The sequence below is a fragment of the Podarcis liolepis genome (assembly GCF_965112155.1).
Source record: "Podarcis liolepis genome assembly, chromosome: 2".
NCBI lineage: Eukaryota > Metazoa > Chordata > Lepidosauria > Squamata > Lacertidae > Podarcis > Podarcis liolepis.
In genome coordinates, this window is record NC_139555.1 from 12,080,179 (window position 1) to 12,101,828 (window position 21,650).

General features: G+C 48.5%; 1 protein-coding gene across 2 annotated transcripts; it reads right to left on the bottom strand.

Annotated features, from left to right (window-relative positions):
• Positions 1–2,641: 2,641 nt before the first annotated feature.
• LOC310700473 (TBC1 domain family member 15-like) lies at positions 2,642–19,785 on the bottom strand. 2 transcript variants are annotated; one of them, XM_083490157.1, is made up of 12 exons: positions 19,637–19,785; positions 16,919–17,035; positions 15,779–16,014; positions 14,671–14,850; positions 14,451–14,536; positions 12,575–12,678; positions 10,246–10,313; positions 7,531–7,677; positions 5,658–5,748; positions 4,550–4,674; positions 3,488–3,635; positions 2,642–2,843 (listed from the first exon to the last, which is right to left on the bottom strand). In XM_083490157.1, the coding sequence occupies exons 3-12, from the start codon at positions 15,801–15,803 to the stop codon at positions 2,792–2,794; spliced, it is 1,026 nt and encodes a 341-aa protein (XP_083346283.1). In that variant the 5' UTR covers positions 15,804–16,014; positions 16,919–17,035; positions 19,637–19,785; the 3' UTR covers positions 2,642–2,791. The 2 variants fall into 2 exon arrangements, with proteins under 2 accessions (XP_083346283.1, XP_083346282.1); XM_083490156.1 differs by lacking the exon at positions 19,637–19,785 and adding an exon at positions 17,614–17,802.
• Between the last annotated feature and the right edge of the window lie 1,865 nt (positions 19,786–21,650).

Genomic DNA, 21,650 nt, shown 5'->3' on the forward strand with positions numbered 1-21,650 from the left:
GAGGAGGTGGGGGCCCACTGCTTCCCTCTCCTGCCCTGTAACCAGGGCAGACCCTGGATCACGAGAGAAGGGGGATCTCTGGGGCTGGAATAAATCGCCCGGTGCTGTAACATCAGTGAGGAGTTTCTTTGTGTGTGTGGCTCCAAACGTTACAGGGAATTAAATGCAATGGGGCTGTTGCTGCTGTGCTGGGGTAGGAGCAGTTGATGTCATTGCAGTGTTGCTGGGGAGATCAGGGCGGCTGTCCATGCAGCATTGCTGAGATGCTTCTGGTGGGCATTGCCAGGGCCGTCTTAAGCATATCCGGCGCCGCGGTGCAAAGATCCCTCCGGCGCCTCTCCCTTTCCAGAGTTGTCGACCTTTTTTAGGGCTGGAGGAGGCAGGCAGCAGCTGGAGGGCAGCTCCTCTGGCGGGGAAGAGGCGGAGGCTGGACGCAGCACTTCCCAGCTCAGCTGGCTGCTTCGTGCCGCGGTGGGCATGGCAGGCAGCACACTGAGCGAGTGAGCGGTTCGGTTTTTCCCCCTTTTAGCCTTCTGGCACCCCGCAGAATTCGGCGCCTGCAGGCTAAAAGCAGTGGCGTAGCGTGGGTTGTCAGCACCCGGGGCAAGGCAAGTAATTTGCGCCCCCTAACCGTGGATTTGCGCCCCCTAATCCATGGATTTGCGCCCCCTAACCCTAACCCCCAGATGTTGCACCCGGTGCGGCCGGCCCCCCCTGCACCCCCCCACGCTACGCCACTGGCTAAAAGGGAAAAAACCGAGCTGATGCTCGGCCGGAGCGGCGCACGCACCCTTGCTCACTCAGCGCGCTCGTTCGGTGTTCCCCAGACTCTCGCCTGGCGCCCTCCAGAACTTGGCGCCCCGGCGCCCCGCGCCACTAGCCTCTATGGGTAAGACGGGCCTGGGTGTAGCTGTCATTGCACCAGGTTGGCACCATGTTCCCCAACGACGCTTATGCAATATTTCTTTCTCAGTTCTTGCTATTTCCTTTCTGCCATAGCCTGTTCTGAACAGGCTTTGAACCATCTCCCAGCTCTCCCTTTCTGTTGCCTGGTTTCGCTTGCATTTAAGTCTCTTTGCACGGAATGAATTTGCTTCCAAAGCCTTCTAAAAAAACACACCCCTGTTGTCTTTCTCTGTGTATATTCTTCTATCCCATTGTGCACTGTTATATGCCCATTATGAAATCTGGCCAAAGGTGAGAATGGACTACAGATCCCCTCCCCCATCACTGGGGCTCATGTCCAGGCTAGACAAACAGCAGATCACATGATACAGCTCTTTATGGACAATAAACCACTTGAGACTACAGGTTGGGGATTGCAGGCTTGAATGACCTTCCAGTGTGAGTGTATTGGGGGGGGGCATCCTTCTCTAACAGGACTGTTCTGTGTGCATGGAGGTTTTGCTTTTTAATATGAGAAAAACATTCAGCCAGCAGATTCCCTGACCCACAGCAGTCAAGTGCAGGCACAGAATACCAGATACGGAGCTGTTTGTTTAGGCCAGGAATGAATGGGGGGGGGGACATTTCTTTCTGAAAAAGCCATTGCTTTTGCTGATACTCCATATATTTCTCTTCCTGTTCACTGTAAAATGAACTCTGAAACATTCTAGTTCTCGTGTCTCTCCCCACACACCACGTGCCCCAAATCTTTTAAAACAATTTCTGTTGGGTTTTTCTCTGCATCCCTCTCCACTCCAGGGGTTATAATGGTATAAGGCAGGGGTAGAAAATCTTTGGTCCTCTAGATGTTGCTGAACTACAATTCCCATCATTGCTGGCCATTTGCCCATGCTTACTGGGATTGATAGTTGTAGTTCCGCAACATCTGGAGGGCCAAAAGTTTCTCACTCCTGGTTTAAGGAAATCAAGCGAATATAAGTGCTTTCAGGCTCAACAACTGCCGAGGCGTAGAGCAGTAAAACTACCTTCTAGATTATGGAGTTTATGATGGATAATGGGAAAAAGTGAGGGAAGAGGAAGAGGGGAACATTCTGTTCCCTATCTATGAAAAGTTTTCGGTATTTAGACTTTAGAATTCTAAGCATCTGTACGGTCCCTGAATCCCCTCCCCGCAAACAGCCACAGCCTCAAGAGAGACATTTTGCAGAAATATCAGTGTGTCTGTCATCACTCTGGGTTCAAGGCACAATTTTGCTCTCCAAACCGTTCCTCATTTTCCTTGGTTCATCATGCAAAATGGTTAGCCCTGGGTGTTTTTCGTTGGTAATGAACACTGGTAATTGCCATTTGTTTTGTGAATGTGCCGATAAGTTTTAGGGCAAATCTACACTACAAACCTGTATATTGGTTTTATTGCGGTTTTAACTGTCCTGGCTTTCTCTCGAAGAATCCTGGGAGCTGTAATTTTGGTGAAGGTGCTGAGAGATTCCTACAGACAGAGCGGTAGTTCCCTGTGTGTCCTGAGGAGCTGGAATGAGTTTTAAGTCTGTAGTGTACATGTGCCTTTGGTTAGAAAGCCCAACAACTTTAAACAGAACTGCAACTCACAGCATCCCTTGAGTGGGAGCCACATCTCGTTTGAAATGGGCGGAAACTAATATTGTAGGATATTTAGGTCTGAGGTGGAGAAGGTGTCCTAGTTTCTATGTTTGCTTATTAAGAGGCTGTGACAAAATTCTAGGTTGATATTGCTTATAGCTTCATTGGAGATTGGCTTCCAAAGAGATGGTGATCTCATTTCTTCCTGCAGGGACCACTCAAGTCCATGGGGGGTGGGGTGTTCTTTGTAGTCCTCTTTAGATCCCTGCTCTCAAGAGGTCACTCATTACCGCCGCTCTTCTCCATGCAGTGTGTTCAGCTGAAGTCTCCCCTGCAACCTGTGCCCAGAGTAGCAAAATCATCAGCCCAGCTACCCACGTTTGATAGCAAACTCATATCACACGACTTGCTGGGAACCACACTTGGACTCCTCTTTTGGAAGCGCATGAGTGCTGGGTCAGGATGATGACCCAGCTAGCTAAGCGGTCAATTCTTTAGCAATGAAGCATTTGGCTGGACCCTGTTGCTAGCCTAGATGAACCTGTGATCTGATCTAGCCATATTCTTCGTAAGTCCTTACACTTAAAGGCCAGGCAGGTGTAGCAGCAGAGAAGCATCTGTGTAGACAATATCAAAGTTGTCATCTCAGACATCTGACATTGCCTTTCACATCTTCAGCTGAAGTGGCATAAAAGACCAGTTTCTTTCTATTGTCTGTCCCTACTGTGTCTCCAAGGTCTCCAAGTGTGCTGCCCAGCAGGTGAGGAGAAGACCCAGGAAGGAACGGGACAGAGGAGCACTGCCTGCTTTTTCTTTGCTTCAGCTGGAGATAAGCAGAATTCGTTTCCTGGCTCTGGCCCCACCTAGTGTCTGTCTCCCTAGCCAGTCATAATGGGCACACCAGCCTCTACTGCCCTTAACTAATACAACATGCATCTCCAGAACTTTAAAGCTCCACTTCACAGGTAGCTGTGTTTCTTACCTCTGTGCAAACAGGTAAAAGTCACTGACGTCCTGGTATTGCAGCAGCTTCCTCCTGTTCTTGATCAGGACAGCAATGCAAAGCAGCACTTCAAACGTGATTTCCTCCCGATCTACAGATGTGAAAGGGCCTGGCAGGGACTCCTCACCTATTGGCAAAGAATATTGTATGCTTTCTCCAAGACTTCTTTTGGATTGTGGACCTAAACCAATTCAGGGAGTTGTTTGGGAGTGAGGCACCAGGGGAACTCAGTGATGGGAGACCTGGGGGTGGGGATGAGTTGTGGAGCAAGGTTGTGCAAAGGGGCTTTTCCTTGATAAAGTCCCCTCTGAGGAAACCAGCAACTCCCTGCTCTCCCATTAGAGCTGAAGCAAAGATTCACACAGATTCAAAATTTCGTAGCACCTTATAATTTGACTCCCTCTTAGAATTTGACTCCCATTTGGATCATTTTCTAATGTTGCCACTGAAATTGTACTGAAGGATTCATTTCACTTGCCAAGACAATCTGAGGCAAGAAAATAAAAATGGTGACAATTGTAGAAATAAAAATTGTAGATCATCACTTTTTTATTTTGAGTGAGTTGGTGGCTTGCAAAAATAAATAAACATTAATTAACTGACCACCTGCTGCCTTTAAATTGTATGCTGAAACCTACTTCCCTGCTTTGTAATAGTTTATCCCAGAAACGTGCTAAGAGGAAATCGGCAAATCCACACTGTGATGAAGTCCCGTCCGGAAACCAGTGTCCCCACTGTGGAAGGATGTGTGGATTCAGAATTGGCCTCCACAGCCACTTATGGACTCATTGTTAAAACCGTGTTTATGGAAGACAATCCTACTCTGCTACGAGCGATCACCAAAGAAGAAGAAGATCCGAGAAACACCTTTTCCTTCTCCCTAAGACATTTCTGGCCTGGTATAAATGCACAGTGAAAGGAGGCAGCAGAATGCTCACATGGCAGAATGAAGTGCACCATTCTTGTCCCCAGGTGGAGGAATCCCAGTTTATGCTACTGCTGTGCCTCCAGGGACCTGCTTCCCAAGAGCACAGGGCTCACCTTCCCTACGAGTCAGCCAGATCCAGGCTCCAAAATTCATCCTCTCAGATTCCAAGGCGCTGATCTCTAGGACCCTCACAGCATCAGAGTGGTCTAGGTCCTTCTGGAAAAGTAGCAGCAGCCACCTGACATAGAGGCACATAGAGCAGGGGTCAGCAACCTTTTTCAGCCATGGGCCGGTCCACCGTCCCTCAGACCTTATGGGGGGCTGGACTATTTTTTTTTTTTGGGGGGGGGTGAATGAATTCCTATGCCCCACAAATAACCCAGAGATGCATTTATATATATTTATATATATTAATATATATAAAAGCACACATTCTACCCATGTAAAAACACCAGGCAGGCCCCACAAATAACCCAGAGATGCATTTTAAATAAAAGCACACATTCTACTCATGTAAAAACACTGATTCCTGGATCGTCCGTGGGTCGGATTGAGAAGGCGATTGGACCGCATCCGGCCCCTGGGCCTCAGATTGCTTACCCCTGACATAGAGGGTTCCAAGAGGTGATGGATAAGGAAAACTGACGGTCTTAGCCTTTCATTTTACACTGACAAAAGCCCACTTCTTTACAGACCCCTCTAGCCCATTTCTAGGTCCTTCCTCGGCCTGGGTCAAATCTGACACAGACCACTCTCCTGGGGTTTCAGCACTAGCACCCTTGGAACACTTTGTCCCGTTTAATGTGTGATGTCTCTGAGCATGAACAGCATGTATTTTTTTCCACCAGCCCCAGTAATCAGAGCTAGAAATTAAGAAGCACATATTGGACAAGTGGACAGCAAGAGTGGAAGGGCTAGTATAGTATATAAGGAAAGAAACACACAAATAAAGCTTTGTATTTTAAAGAGGTCTTTGCATGGGTGCTAGCTTCCATATCTTAGAGACATAGATGCTGATTATGCAAAACTTGTGTCTGCATAATCAATTATTCAGGATGGGCTTAATTTGTATGATTTATGCAGGTCACAAAATCAAGCTCTTGTTGCAGAATTTGGTCACCTCTGCATGCTGGCTGAGAGCCATCCGTTCTGTGGGGATCTCTGCAGTTTGCTCCCTCCTCCTTGTCCAGGATTTGTAGGGAGGTGGGTTGTTTTTTTTACCTGAGGCAAAAGAGCAGCTTGTCACTGGACACGCTCTCGATGTGGTCATGCAGTTCTGGGTCCACATGTTTCAGAAGCTCCTCACAGATTTCTGTGCAGGCAGGAGAAAGGTAAAGGTAAAGGGACCCCTGACTGTTAGGTCCAGTTGTGGACGACTCTGGGGTTGCAGCGCTCATCTCGCTTTACTGGCCAAGGGAGCTGGCGTACAGCTTCCAAGTCATGTGGCCAGCATGACTAAGCCGCTTCTGGCAAACCAGAGCAGCGCATGGAAATGCCGTTTACCTTCCCGCTGGAGCGGTATCTATTTATCTACTTGCACTTTGACGTGCTTTCGAACTGCTAGGTTGGCAGGAGCAGGGACCGAGCAACGGGAGCTCACCCGGTTGCGGGGATTCGAACCGCCGACCTTCTGACTGGCAAGCCCTAGGCTCTGTGGTTTAACCCACAGCGCCAAAAGAATGCCTCACATCATGCACTCAACCAACCAACCAACTCCATGTCCCCATGCCATCTTTGCCCTCAACAAACTGCTCTCTGGAGAGGGACAAAACTGGGATAGGTGGTGACAAAGATCCTGATTTGCGAAGGTTGCCAACATGTCAAAAGAGGTGTTCTCACCTGGAAGAAACATTACATGCACATCATGAGTAATGCATGGTAAAATGTCCAAGGCCGGTGGACTTTGCTGGGGTGGGGAGTGGAGCTTCTTTTTCTTCCCCATTACTTGCAAAAGCTGAACAAAGTAGATTCTTTAGCAAATGTATGCCCTTTGGCTTTATTCAGGTTGCAGAATTTAGCTTTTCTTAGAGCAGGTTTTTTCTTTTTAATTGCACACAGCTCTGCCTATCAATACCCTCTCCTTCAATCTAAGACCTAATACAGGCATAGGCAACTTTGGCCCTCCAGATGTTTTGGGACTACATTTCCCATCATCCCTGACAACTGGTCCTGTTAGCTAGGGATAATGGGAATTGTAGTCCCAAAATATCTGGAGGGCTGAGTTTGCACATGGTCCAGCAAGTAGAAGCCAGGAGACCATATACCTCCTCTCAGTGGCATAGCTTTGGGGGTGTGTGAGAGGGGCAGTTGCCCTGGGTGCATTGGGGGTGCATATGCTTCCCTCTCCCTGTTGGCGGTGGGAACAGCCTAGGCCCATGGTGAGCAGGCACCGATGGAGGGAGGCGGGCAAGGGGCAACCTCAGCATAGCCTAGCCCGGCTCTCTTCTCTTTGCAGGCGTCAGGATGATTTGTCCGCCAAGGGCCACGTCAGCAGGGCAGGCTCACCCTGTGCGTGCAGGCAGGTGGTGCAGCATGGTCCTGCTTGGCTTTGCTGGGGGGTTGCTCCATTGTCGGCTTCAGCTTGCCTGCCCGGGATGCCAGCAACCCACGCTACACCACTGCCTCCTCTCTCCCAATGTCCCTTTCCACTGCTTGGTTCACTGCCCACTCCCATATTTCTTTTTCCCTGGCTGAAGACAGTTAAAATATGTAGAGAGTCCACAGCTAGGTTCTTCACGCATGGTGTGAGTGAGGTTTTTTCCTAATTTTGCAATTTGCATGGCAGAGCTGCATTCTAGCAAATGGAACATGGGGTGAGCAATGGTGGTGCCTCTTTCCCCTATGCCACATGTATGTTTACCAATTCATATGTTAATTCTAAGGCATTTAAAGGGGGGCAGTTGCAAAATGATTATGGGAATTTTGGGAGTGACATCACAGGCAGCATTCAGTTGGCGCTTTCCACAATCCACATTCCCTGAAAATTTTCAGAACAGTCCATTCCTCCCTAGTGCTTAAACCTGGAGAGGATAATGTATGTTTGCGTCAGGTGCTGTGGGGAGGTGTTTCTCCCTCTCCCTCCCCGCTCTCTCACGTGTCTTGCGGCGGACACCCATGGTGGTGAAACTCCACGCTGAACGTCTCATGTAGCCCACAAAGCACCAGAAGGCTTCAGTCTCATTTTCCAGGGTCTCCAGAAAGCGGCTGGCAAAGTCATTCATGCCCTGGCAATATCCGATGTCTGCAGAGGAGGAAAGAAACCAGCAGTAGGGAAGAAGCATAGCTGTCAACCTTCCCTTTTTTGTGTGGGAAATTCCCTTATTCTAGCGCTGTTTCTCGCTGCTATCCTGGATTGTTAGATATCCTGTAGACTGTCCCCGGGACAGGTGAGGCTGCTGATCCCTTATTTTCAAATCTGAAAGTTGACAGCTATGGGAAGAAGTGCTGTTGGCACCCGGAATTGCCAGCCCACCTTGCAGCCATTCAGGGGGGAAACATGGCATGTGCAAAGTGTCATGCAATAAAGGGATAATAAATAGCTCAAAATATCACAGAATCATGAATCCAGAAGATCATGCTCCTCTACTGTTCACAGAGGGGGGTGGGGAGTGGGAATGATATACTTGCGTAGTTGGAATCCCCAAAGATCACAATCTGAGCCCACTATTCCAATTACCCATTGCTGACTACATCTTTGCATCCCTTTACTCTGCAACAACCCTGTTTACTCTTGCATTGCTTTAAAAGCAGAGAAAGAATGTATTGTTAAAGAGGTTGTGAGCCACCCCTAACCTGTGACGAGCAGTAGCAAGATTCCAGGGGGTCCAGGCACATGCCAGCTATTGTGCTTCCGTTGGGGAAATTGAGGCTAGTGTCATGAAGAAATGTGGTTTATTTTACACATATTTACACCTAAAGCCTTCAATGGAGGGGTGCAGAACATTCTACCCCAAGAGTGTCTCTCATAGCTTCAGCAAGTTGGGGTCCAAAGCAACAGTCAGTCATGGCTCCTGGTTTCCCGGTGCAACTTCCTCCAGCCAGCAGGCATGGCTTTCAAGGCTTCCTGCAGCCCCTCTCGTGCCTCTGTCCCAGCCTGCCAAGGTGGTTTTGCCCTTCGTGGCCTGGAATCCTGTCTACTTCCTCCTACACCTTTAGATTTCAAAAAGGACACTTTTTCCTGTGACAACACGCTCCTGCCACCTTGGCTACCTCCCAGATCTCCTTTCGCTGTCCATTCCTCAGAGCAGGAGGGAAGGATAGCATTTTGCATTGCCAAGGACAGTTAATGGTTTTGTCCCTGGCTCCCTGTTGTTTTTTTCATGGCTCTGCACTGAGCTAGCCCAGCCAAGCTGTTTCGCAGAAGCCTAGCTCAGGAATTTATTGCGTGGCACAGTTCTGCAGCTTGTATTCTCCCTTCATATTCCAAATATTGTCTAAATAAAGGTAAAGGGACCCCTGACCATTAGGTCCAGTCGTGACCGACTCTGGGGTTGCTGCGCTCATCTCGCTTTACTGGCCGAGGGAGCCAGCGTACAGCTTCCAGGTCATGTGGCCAGCATGACTAAGCCGCTTCTGGTGAACCAGAGCAGCTCATGGAAACGCCGTTTACCTTCCCGCCGGAGCGGTACCTATTTATCTACTTGCACTTTGACATGCTTTCGAACTGCCAGGTTGGCAGGAGCTGGGACTGAACAATGGGAGCTCACCCCGTCATGGGGATTCGAACCACCGACCTTCTGATCAGCAAGTCCTAGGCTCTGTGGTTTAACCCACAGCACCACCCGTGTTCCATTGTCTAAATACTAAGGTAAAGGTAAAGGTACCCCTGCCCGTATGGGCCAGTCTTGACAGACTCTAGGGTTGTGCGCTCATCTCACTCTAGAGGCCGGGAGCCAGCGCTGTCCACAGACACTTCTGGGTCACGTGGCCAGCGTGATGAAGCTGCTCTGGCGAACCGGCACCAGAGCAGCACACGGAAACGCCGTTTACCTTCCCGCTATAAAGCGGTACCTAATTATCTACTTGCACTTAAGGGTGCTTTCGAACTGCTAGGTGGGCAGGAGCTGGGACCGAACGACGGGAGCTCACCCCGCCGCGGGGATTCGAACTGCCGACCATGCGATCGGCAAGTCCTAGGCACTGAGGTTTTACCCCCAGCGCCACCCACTACCCTTTATTAATTTCTACACTTCACAGACTCTGGTAAGCTAGATCTATGACAGAAGTATAGGATTGGCAAGATTGGTCTGGATGTCATCTTTGGGCCTGCGGTTTTATATTTTCATGATGGGATTCTGTAGAAAGCGAGGGTGCTAAGGTCACATCCATGGCATACATTTAAAGCACCATTTTAACAGCCCTGGCTCCCCCCTGCTCCAAAGAACCCTGGTAGCGTGTGTATGAATACACATGAGCGGTGGACACATGTGGGCTTAGACACGTGAGTGTGATGCATACAGAGTGGGTCTAGGGAGTTTTGCACATTCCTTATTGTACAAAAATGTACGCACTATATCTAGCACGGTCTACAATGCTGGCTGTGGGATGTTTAGCAGAGACCTCCTGAGGGGAAGGTCTGTTCCGCCCCTGAACTGCCTTGAGAAAAGCCCTACGCCTCTTTGAGAAACAGTTTGGGTTGAAAAGGACGTGGCAAATTAAAAGCACCATATAAATGATGAATGGCAGGCCTGTAAAGTGTCAGGAATGGATAGAGGGGTGGAGGTGAATGGAGCAGGGAAGCTGGCAGGCAGACATCTGATGCCATCAAGTGAGATTCCTGGAAGTGGGTCGAGTACAGCAGTTTTCTCACCTTGGTGGAAGGCCACGTACGTGACGAGAATTTCCCGGAGGTAAAGCAGATTCACTAGTCCTTCGCGTCTGGGGAGAGAGAGAGAGAATAAATCCATACGCTAGGTATTATGGTGGTGGCCCTGATCATGAGTGTACCCCAAATTAGTTCTAAAAAGAGAGGTGAAAGCATCTGGGACAGCTTTGAGTGGCCAGTTCCTTAGATCCATTAACTGGGATTATCTACGGGCAAGGGAAAGGCACTTGGCACATACTCAGAGGAGGCCCCCCCCCCCGCTATTCCTTCACATATTCCCAGTCAGAGCCCTAGAATTAAAGTCGATTCAAGAGTGGTGTAGGAGAGCTGAGGGGGGGAAATCGCATCTGGCAACCAATGCGCCCCTTTGGTTTCAGATAGTACATGGGTAGCCCAGGACACCAATGTTCACAGCTCTCTAGCGCAGGCATAGGCAAACTTGGCCCTCCAGATGTTTGGGACTACAACTCCCATCATCTCTAGCTAACAGGACCAGTGGTGAGGGATGGTGGGAACTGTAGTCTCAAAACATCTGGAGGGTCGAGTTTGCCTGTGCCTGCTCTAGTGGTTCGGTTGGCTCATTTACCAGAAGTAAGGTAAAGGGACCCGTGACCGTTAGGTCCAGTCGTGACTGACTCTGGGGTTGCGGTGCTCATCTCGCTCTATAGGCCAAGGGAGCCATCGTACAGCTTCTGGGTCATGTGGCCAGCATGACTAAGCTGCTTCTGGCAAACCAGAGCAGCGCACGGAAACGCCGTTTACCTTCCCGCCGGAGCAGTACCTATTTATCTACTTGCACTTTGATGTTGCTAGGTTGGCAGGAGCAGGGACTGAGCAATGGGAGCTCATTCTGGAGGTGTATACTTTGTTCTGACCAAACTGTCTGATACCAGAGGTGAAATATATTGGCCTTATTTTCAGCTCTCCTGCCGCACTACTGGATGTATCGACACTGTCAACGACTATTCCTGCTCTTCAAGGAGGCTTGGTGGACAGTAGCAATGAGAATAGGGATTTCCAAGGGAGAATTCTCAACACTAACCAAACTACAATCCCCAGCATTCTTTGGGGGAGGCTACGTTAAAACCTGTATATAAACAATAGAGGTTTGGAGGGTAGAGAGTATTCCCCAATTGCTGCCTCAAAGCTCTGCTGTAGTACAGGAATTACAAAATAAGATATTCAGGACCAGAGAGGGCAGGAGAAGAATGTAACTGGAAAGGGCTGGATGTGTGATAATGGGAAGCAGGGAGGAATCTAACAGTAGGTACTACAAAAGGACTGGCAAGTTTGCTCGTATAGGGCAATTTGTGTAACAGGTATATACGTAGGTGTAGCAGGTTCTGCGTGGGGATAACCTGAAACCTGATTATCTCAGGTCCAACACAGGAGTGACAATTTCTGATTGGATTTTTCAACTTAAAATTATAATAATGTTTTTTTAAAAAAAAAAACACCCTTCGAAACACCTCTCTGTGTGAGGGGATTCTAGTTTTGCCTGGAGGAGTGATGCTAGATTAGGGAATCCTTAACCCTTTGCCCTGCCCTCCTTTCCTGATCTAAATCCCACCCACCCACTGGTGCTAACAGCAGTGTCATGGTAGATTTAGACTAGCAAAACATCACAGGAGTTGGGAAGGTTTAAATATTCCTTCCACCAGTGCCATTGCTCTCTGAGCAAAATCAGAACTGCTTTTAAGCTAAAACGAATAATGAAAAGGAGATATGATCACCCGTCTCCTGTATCACATGTTTCTTGGCCTAAAGTTTTCATTTTGAGGTGTGGGGTTCCCCCTCCCCCCCCCAGATTGTGGGGGGCAGGGCATATTCCAGCTTTTGACGAATGCTGACAGCTTAGTAATGTGATCTGAGTTTTGGAAAAGTCCTATATGTCAAATTCCTCTGCTGTTACAAGCCAAATATTCCCAGGAAGAAATGTTCTGTGCACTTCTTCCTGAAGGAGAGGGCAGACTTGTCCATGTTTGGGTATAATCTGTTGGGATATTACAATATTTGACTTCAGACCTTAACAATGCCTACCAAACTAAATGAAAACTGCCAGGTGTGAGCAGCAACCCTCCAGTAGGTTTGATTCCTGCCTGCCTGGGTTTGCAAAAATGGATGTGTGTATGTGTGAAAACAGGACCTGGTGAGCTGATTCCAGCTTGTGGGGGAAGCGGTGGTCATAGTTTACACCAGGCCTGTACATCATTCAGGAAATCCACCCTTTGAATTTTCAGAATCTGAATTTTCAAAATTTGCTGGAAGTCCCAACTTTTTGTTTCGCCTCGGCTGGGGAGGGCCAACTTCTCACTGGAAGAATGTCCGGTGTCTGTCCGTCTGGGGTACGTCGGCATCAATGTCTTGCAGCGCCTTTTGGAACTGTTGCTCGTTAATGTGCGAGAAGGGCAGGCTATGCTGACGAAAGACAGAATTGCATTGACGTTAGAGTGGGAGACGTTAGGTGTTATGTACTGAAGTTCTCACCCTGGGCCAGCAGGGGGATACTGTAGATAGTTATGCAAATAAGGGATCGAAAGTGACGTTCAGTGATTGGATAGTTTTAGAAAATTGTTACAGTTACATTGTACTGGAGCTCTATATAAGCAGGCTGACTGAACCCTTCAATTCAGTTCTGTTCTGGCCTGTGAATAAACAAGAGCTGTTTGAAGAATCGCTGTGTTGTCTGATATGTTCACCCACAACTTAACATTAAGGAAGGGCTAGTTAGCACACTGATGCTTGGAAGCATATTTTGTGAGTTCTCAGCTCCACCCCATGTTTGGGAACGGAGTAATTGTGTGCTGGATTAGGCCAAGAGTCAGCCTGGTCCAGGATTTTTTGGCCAGTAGATGCTTCTGAAAACCTTCTCAAGATGGAGCCCTATACTCTGTGACCATTGTAAAATAAGAGGATTAAGACACCAGGAGATCCCTGACATGGCTCTCTTCCTTCCATCAATCCCTTCTCAAGAGTCAAGATCCATTTCCTTGAAAGTGAAAAGCAGCCATGCAGGGTGAGGGTGGATTGACTAGAATTCTGGGGTAAGATGGGGCTTAATTCCTCCTTCTGCTGTTGTTTTCCTGATCTAACTACCACCCTCCCACCTGCCACCATTTTTCAGATGTGGGAAACATACAGAGTGTAAAGGGAGAAAACCACACACAACTCCGCTCCTCCCCCAGTGTCATGGCTCTGAAGTGGTTCACCTCTCCCTACAGCTGCTTTTAGCTAACAAAAAACAATCCTTCAGGATATCCACTCTGTGGATCTTACACTGTCTTGTCATCTGGTTTGGTCCTAAGAGTTAAAACCATGCATGGGGAATACCACATGTACCAACCATTGCTGGGCTGCACCATTTCAAACTGCAGCCAGGCGTTTAAATGTTTTTCGCCACAAAGAATATAAGAATTACAATGTCTGGGAGAAGATTTGGGGTAAGTATTTTCTCTGATGTGCTGGCTTCGAATGTGCTAGGAGTGGTTTGGGTGTTTTTTTTACACCACCCTTTGTTGAGAGTTAAAAGGCAGAGATTTCCAAGTCATTACAATTTCCTTTTAAAAAAAGGAGGAAGGGAGGGACGTTGGGCCTCAACACCACTTGGAAGAAATGTCCTGTGATGTGGAAGCCTCTAACTCAGTGTTTCTCAAACTCGGGTCTTCAGCTGCTTTTTGACTACAGTTCCCACCATCACTGGTCTTGCTAGCTAAGGATGATGGGGATTGTAGTCTGAAAACAGCCTAAGTTTGGGAAACACTAACTCTATGTGTCCTCTGGCTGGTTAAGAGTCACTTTGTGGTAACTGGAAAATCTTCACCTTGCATGTGCTTAAAGCATGACCCTTTTTTTAAAAAAAAGAAACAGTCTTCCCAGGGTTGTGTCATAATAATAATAATAATAATAATAATAATAATAATAATAATAATAATAATAATATTTATACCCCGCCCACCTGGCTGGGTTTCCCTAGCCACTCTGATTGGCTTCCAACAAAATATTAAAATACAGTGGTCTGTTAAACATTAAAAGCTTCCCTAAACAGGAATGCACTGAAAACAAATTTTAGGACTAAGCTTTGCCGAGCCTGAGTTAAATTACGCCTTGCTCACCAGCTCATTACCCTACCCGCCTCAACATCATTAATTAATATCCACTTCAAGAAAGTAATTTTCTATTTCATATCTCACCTCATCAAAGATATCTGTAGGAGGACTGGCTGTTTCAGCTTCCCTCCATTGTTCGTCATGTCTCTGGATCGCCAAGGAAAGCTCCACTATAGGAGTAAGTGAATAGTAAACAACGCATCATTTGCCAGGTGTGGTCCCTTTAAGAGGTGGAGCCCTGTTGCTCCACCCAGTGGGAGGGATGTAGCAGGATACAAAGCCATCAGGCATTGGTTGTACTTACAGTCGGAATGAACCCTCATTAGGGCAGCCCAGGGGAAGCGCTGTTTCCACGAGCGCTTCATCCACCGGTACTGAGAGGACATTTGCTGGTCCAGCTCCTTCCTCTCTTCAGTTGTGGATTTTTCCGGGTACACCCCAAAGAGAAACTTCCAGGTGATCTTTCTCTCACTGGGATGTGTGCCTAAGAAAAGACACACATCACCCTACATTGACCACCCCACCCCCAGTGTAGTAACACCAAACCACAGTTTTAAATGGGTCCCCATCCAGTTGAGATGCCTGGTGGATAGCACTGCAGTAGTGGTGGGGCGGAATCAGAGTTGGGGTTAATCTTGCAAACATGTGTCTAAACCCGAGAAGGGAGAGGATGCAGCTTTGCAGGCAGCACAGAAAAAAAGTCGCTGGGGGAAAGGGTTAAGCATCCTTCCCCGCTACTGCTTTTCAGCTCAAAACTGCTTTCTTCTCCACTTCCCACACAAAAACCCAGGGCTTTAGTACTAATCAAGCACCCGGAAAGCTGAATTTAGTGTCCTTTCACCACATTTTCTGTGTGGTCCCCCCACCCCAGTGCTGTGCACAAATGACCTCCCAAAATTCTCCACTGTGTTTGAAGAAAATGTGGTTTTGGGCTGAAAAAGGTTCCTCACCCCTGGGCTAAAAAGGTAAAGGTAAAGGACCCCTGGCAGTTAAGTCCAGTCGCAACGACTCTAGGGTTGTGGCGCCCATCTTGTTTTACAGGCTGAGGGAGCCAGCGTTTGTCCGCAGGCAGTTTTTCCGGGTCATGTGGCCAGCATGACTAAGCCTCTTCTGGCGAAACCAGAGCAGCACACGCAAACGCCGTTTACCTTCCCGCCGGAGTGGTACCTATTTATCTACTTGCATTTTTGGTGTGCTTTTGAACTGCTAGGTTGGCAGGAGCAGGGACCGAGCAATGGGAGCTCACCCCATCGCGGGGATTTGAACCGCCGACCTTTTGATCAGCAAGCCCAAGAGGCTCTGTGGTTTAGACCACAGCGCCACCCGTGTCCCCTGGGGCTAAAGGATGCCAGAAACAGGCTTCCTCCTCCCTGCCCCCATCAATATATCCACAGTGTAGATTGTGTGGCTACCTCTCTCGTAGACCAGCTTGCGCATGCGGAAGACATCCAGCCGCCCATCTTTGTCAAATAAGGTGTAGATTGACTGAGAGGGCAGAGATGTGTTCTCTCTTGCGGAGCGGGAGGGAAATGCTGTGCCATCTTCGTCCCGGTGGTTCTTAGTGGGATCTTTCTGGCTACTGCCTGCTATCTCTTCTTGGTTCTTGCTGGGGATTGTCGTGAGCTCAGCAGAACTTACGTGTTGGCTTCTTGAGACCAGGAAAGGAAAAGTGGAACATGTCAGATTTTTTTAGACTTCATTTCTGTAGGTCTATAGGTGATCTGCTGGTCCTTAGGATGAACTTAGCTGTAGTACAAAATGAAGAACTGAAACATCATGCAAATTTGAAAACTGGCTAGCCCATGCTCCAGACTGAAATGTTGTGGCATTTAAATATTTTCTCAAATGGTAATGTTGTGTGGGAGGTGCTTGACAACTTTTTTCCGCCTCTAAAGTTCACAAATCAAACTGCATCCACAAGAGGAGATTTTGTGATACATAAAATAGAAATCGTAAGATGTACAACCAAATTTCAGTCAGTAAGGTTTGAAAATTCCTTATACAGTCGTACCTTGGAAGTCAAACAGAATCCGTTCTGGAAGTCCGTTGGACTTCCTAAATGTTCAGAAACGAAAACACGGCTTCTGATTGGCTGCAAGAAGCTCCTGCAGCCAATTGGAAGCCACGGAGGTTGTGCCGGACGTTTGGCTTCTGAAAATCGTTCGAAAACTGGAACGCTCACTTCTGGGGTTTGATCGTTCGGGAGCCGATTTGTTCAGGAGACAAGGCGTTCGAGATCCAAGGTACGACGGTATATTTATTTTCTGTACTTTGAATTGATAGGAACCGAAGAAACTGCCATGAAGTTGAGTTTCTTTATACTAGACTCCTTATTTTGTGCCCTCCTGTGTTGCTGTTTTTTTGCTGAAACACATTACCTATTTTAAAAGAATTAAGCTGAAATTCTTAGAACGGTATCAAAAGTGACGTAGGATTTGCTCAGTGTCTCCTCTTTGTGTCCTGCCATATGAACACCAACCATACAATCACAGCTGTGATTCTTCATCTCCTTCTCCCCCCACCCCCATTTTCTTCGCTGCAGAAGCTCTGACCTTGCAAAGGATTCCAGATATGGGAACAGGGCCTTCAGGACAGGGTAACTGGCAGCCGTTTGAAGTAACCATTGGGTCTGATCTTCTGCAAACTGCAACAGGATTGCAATGGTCTCTCTGTGGGGCGTAAGCATTTGGTTAGCTCTGATCATCAGAGACAGGGATAAGGAGCCATGTGGAAGCTGGTAGGAACAATTCATGAATGAGTGAAGCTAGATGACAGAGAGCAAGTTTTGAGGTGACAGCATAGGAATATAAAAAGAGCCCTGCAAGTTTGGACCAAAGGTCTGTATGTAACCCACAGTCGCCAGCCCGACGCTTTCAAGAGTCCTGTAATTAGAGCAGTAACTGGTGGTTGAAGGCACATTGCATCTGAAGTTGGTGGCTCAAACGCCCTGGCTATCTGCTTGCAGGCTTCCCAGTTGGCCACTGTGTGAGACTGGGATGCTGGACCACATAGGCCCTTGGCCTGATCCAACAGGCTTTCCTTATGCTCTTATGGCAAAGCCATATCTTCCATTAATATCTCTAACTCCCTTTTGAAGCCGTTGCAGATGGTGGCCACCAGCCGCCGCCAACACATCTTGTAGCACTGAGTTCCATAAGTTAATAGCACAATGAGTAAAAATAAAAGTACCTTTTTTTTGTCTCCCAGTTTCAGAGGTTGACTCTGAGTTTCTGGCATTATAACTTACCGGATGGCTCGTAACCAGCTCCCGAGGAGCTGAGACACAAGACCTTTGGGCTCTGCGACCTTCATTCCCTGCCTCCCGGCGCCATAGGCATGGGGGCTATTCATGGATACAGGTGCACATGGCCCACAATGCTCTCCTTGTCTGTTTACCTGCCTCCGTGGGCACCTCTGCCTGCTGACGGCATTGTGGAACCCCTGTGACCTCATAATGGCTCTTTGTGCTGCTAGACCAGTGATGGCCAAACTTGGCCCTCCAGCTGTTTTGGGACTACAACTCCCATCATCCCTAGCTAACAGGACCAGTGGTGATGGGGACTATAGTCCCCAAACAGCAGGAGGGCCAAGTTTGGCCATCACTGTTCTAGACTCTGGACTCAGCTATATTGGCAAAGAAAAAGCGCATAACAGTATATGCGTTGTTTATGCATTCTAATGCTGTGACACCAGATGGCGCTGTGTAGTTCCATTTTTGCTAACCCAATTTTCCATACAAAGTTTGCAGTGCATTTAATGGAAACTTATTTGATGTGTCTAGATCCAGCCCCTGTAGCCTTTCCACTTTCCCTGTTTTATAGCCGCCTGACCGGGCTTTTCGCTTGCCGCTCCCTTGTTTTGTTTAAAGGGAGATGAAAAGGAGGCAAAGGGAGGAGGTGAGAAGGGTTGGAGTGCGCTGGGACAAAGAGGGATCTGGGAATCGGCTAACAGGGAGACATGAGTGAGGAAACTCTGGCCTTCCAAATGTTGAACTACAACTCGACATCAGCTCCAGCATGTATGGCCAATGGCCAGGGATGATGGTGTATGGGCAATCTTTCTGGAAGATACCGTATTTTTTGCCCTATAGGATGCACTTTTCCCCTCCAAAAATGAAGGGGAAATGTGTGTGCGTCCTATGGGGTGAATGCAGGCTTTTGCTGAAGCCTGGAGAGTGAGGGGGGTCGGTGCGCACCGACCCCTCTTGATCTCCAGGCTTCAGGAAGCTCTCCGCTAGCCGTGGGAGAGCTGCGCAAAGTAGCGCAGCTCTCCCACGGCTTGCGGATAGCAGCCTGTTCTGGGGGCTGGGGTCGGGGGAATCCCGTACCTGGGGGGGAAATAAACATTTTTTCTTTATTTTCCCCCCAAAAAACTAGGTGCGTCCTGTGGGCGTCCTATGGGGCGAAAAATACGGTAATTGTAATTTCCAGGAGTTAGTTGATCTAGCATGGTCATCTCTTCCTGCCTCCGTTTACTTCCCCTTTCTGTCTCTTGTTGAAGTCCTTTGATGGCTGAGAGCAGCCTTTAATGTATAATCTGCTGGAAGGAAGACGCAATAGTGATGGGCACTTTCTGACCTTTGATGTAGAAGCATTGGGAAGAGGGTGACGAATGAATGACTTGCATGTAGGCAGTTGGGCAAGCCATATAGGCTAGTGTAATGGGTATGGGGTTGCCTTGTTAAACCTTTCTGTCTGGACAGCCCTAGAATTCGTGGCTGCCTCAGTCGCTAGCAGAATCCGTCAGTGGGCGTTTCTTAAACCTTTTCCAGCATAAAAGCTGTTTGACGCCAAGTCTCCTCCTACTCTCCCTGCGCGGAAGTCTTCTGCGCAGGGTGGGCGTGGGTAGTGGAGGATCCGTGCTCTCCCCGCTGGTGTCCGGTGAAGAGTCCTGGAGCCCTCTCGCCGATTCCCCCATCAGCCCCTCTATATCCCTGGTGTTGCGCTGATTTGCTTCCCCATCGGCGGAGCTGCCTCTCTCCCTGCTGGTTCCTTCTCCAGCATCATTTGAGAGCCTTCCCTCTGCCTCTAGCTCCGATGTCAGTTCCCTGACATCCAGCTATCAATAATCTATAAATCAGATGGTTTGGGGGCCGAGTGCTGAGAACCTCGTGCCCAGACTGTCGGCCGTGGGGCTGTGCAAAAACTGAGGCTACCTGGGGGAGGCACTTCACCACTTCTTGAGGGCTTCCCAGTGGCAGATTGAAGTGTTGCTTGGTAATGTATATATTGCTTGCTGTTTAGAATAAAATCACTAATCTTCTCACTCACTTGTGTTTGGGCGTTGTAGTTCAGCAGCATCTGGAGGGCCAAAGGTTCCCCATACCCAATCTAGGGCAAAGGTGGCCCAGATTTTAGTGGCTCATCTTTGACTGACTAGTCTCACAATGCTTCAGAGAGGTGGGGGCAACTGGATTGTGATGCTGTAGCCTATGCTGCGGTTGCTCAGTTCACAATAGGCCATTCCAGCAGGTCATCTTGAGCCCCTGTGCAGAACTGCCCTGTTTGTCATCCCAGAGCTCAGCTTATGCTCATAGCAGGTGCTTGCTGTGGTGAACATCGGGAGAAGTTTTGCCTGTTACCACAGGCCTCTTCATTATAAAGGTAAAGGGACGCCTGACCATCAGGTCCAGTCGTGGCCGACTCTGGGGTTGCATTGCTCATCTCACTTTATTGGCCGAGGGAGCCAGCGTACAGCTTCCGGGTCATGTGGTCAGCATGACTAAGCCTCTTCTGGCGAACCAGAGCAGTGCACGGAAATGCCGTTTACCTTCCTGCCGGAGCGGTACCTATTTATCTACTTTCACTTTGATGAACTGCTAGGTTGGCAGGAGCAGGGACCGAGCAACAGGAGCTCACCCCGTCGCGGGGATTCAAACCGCCGACCTTCTGATCAGCAAGCCCTAGGCTCTGTGGTTTAACCCACAGTGCCACCCACGTCCCTACCTCTTCATTATAGGGCAAGCCTAAAGTAGGACAAGTTTCAAAGCATACACGCAAGGCAAATTATCCCTTTGCCATGGCAAAGCAGAGCAGAATTGCATTAAAAAGGCCTGTTGCCAGCAAGGAGGGTCTTCTGTACCGCTCCTTGGTGTGGGTGTGTCAGTCAAATTGCTCTCAGTGGATTAGGCGGAACATGCTTGTCTGCCTCTTGGTGGGGCACATAATAGGGGAAGATGTGCTTATGGTCTTCCAAGAGCCTGAAAGGCTGTCAGTGCAGAAGATGGAGCAGACTGCAAATCTGTTGGTTGGATGGCAGAGCTAGAACCAGCACTGAAGCCAAATTTGGATAAACATCCAGAGAAGCTTCGTCGTGGTAAGAAATAGCCTGCATTGTTGAAAGGTGGTTGCGCTCTTAGTTTTGCGGAAGGCACTGGAGCAGAGGCTGTGCGGGGCCATCTGTCAACTGTGGTTGCTTCCTGCATTGCAGATTCTGCACTGAAGAGAGGGTTTGGGTGAGTTGGCCTTCAACCCACAGACCGCCTTTTCTGTGATGTAGGTATGATGTATCTGAGGGGTGGTCTTAAGTTACACCCCTTCTGTGATGTATGCATGATGTTTCTGGGGGTGGTCTTGATCTACAGGGTGGCAACTTCAAAAGTCTTTATAAGGCCTTGTGCGCCATTGTTCTGGGTTCCTCTTTCTCTCCTGCGGGTGAGGGGAGCACCCTGTTGCAACAGATCAATAAAGATCAAGCTTACTAGCTGCTTTGCTTCTCAATATTCTCTGGCTGGCCTCTGTTATTTTCTCCTACCAATAGGGAACCTACGTAAGGACTCTATATGGGCTCTTGGATACCCCATAAGGGAAAAGGGCAATTTTTGTTTACAACACAGGGATCCTCCTCCTCCCACCCCTTCCTTCTCTTCCTCGCTCTTCTCATGGCTCGCTCCCTTGGCTGGCAAATAAGCAGCAAAAGCAAGGAGAAGGAGCAGCAAGGCCAGGCGCCACTTGGGGAAGGATCCCTGCCTGAGAGTCTTTGGAGAACTGTTGCCTGCCAGAGTAGATGATACTAGCCTAGATGGACTAGTGCCTTAATTCAAAGCAGTCATTGGGACTGCAGGGCAAAAGCTTTTCAGCTTCTTCCTCCTCCCTCCTCCCTCCTCTCTCCTCTGTCATTGCACCACTACATTGCAATTTGCAATGCACTCCTGTTCCTTTCCAAGCTTTGTGGTTTGAGGTCACCGGTTAGATATTTGGAGAGACAATGCATTAGTTAATTCCGCATTCAGCTGCTGAGTTCATTAGTGCTTATTGCCTGGGGCAGGGGAAAGCGTGCTTCAGC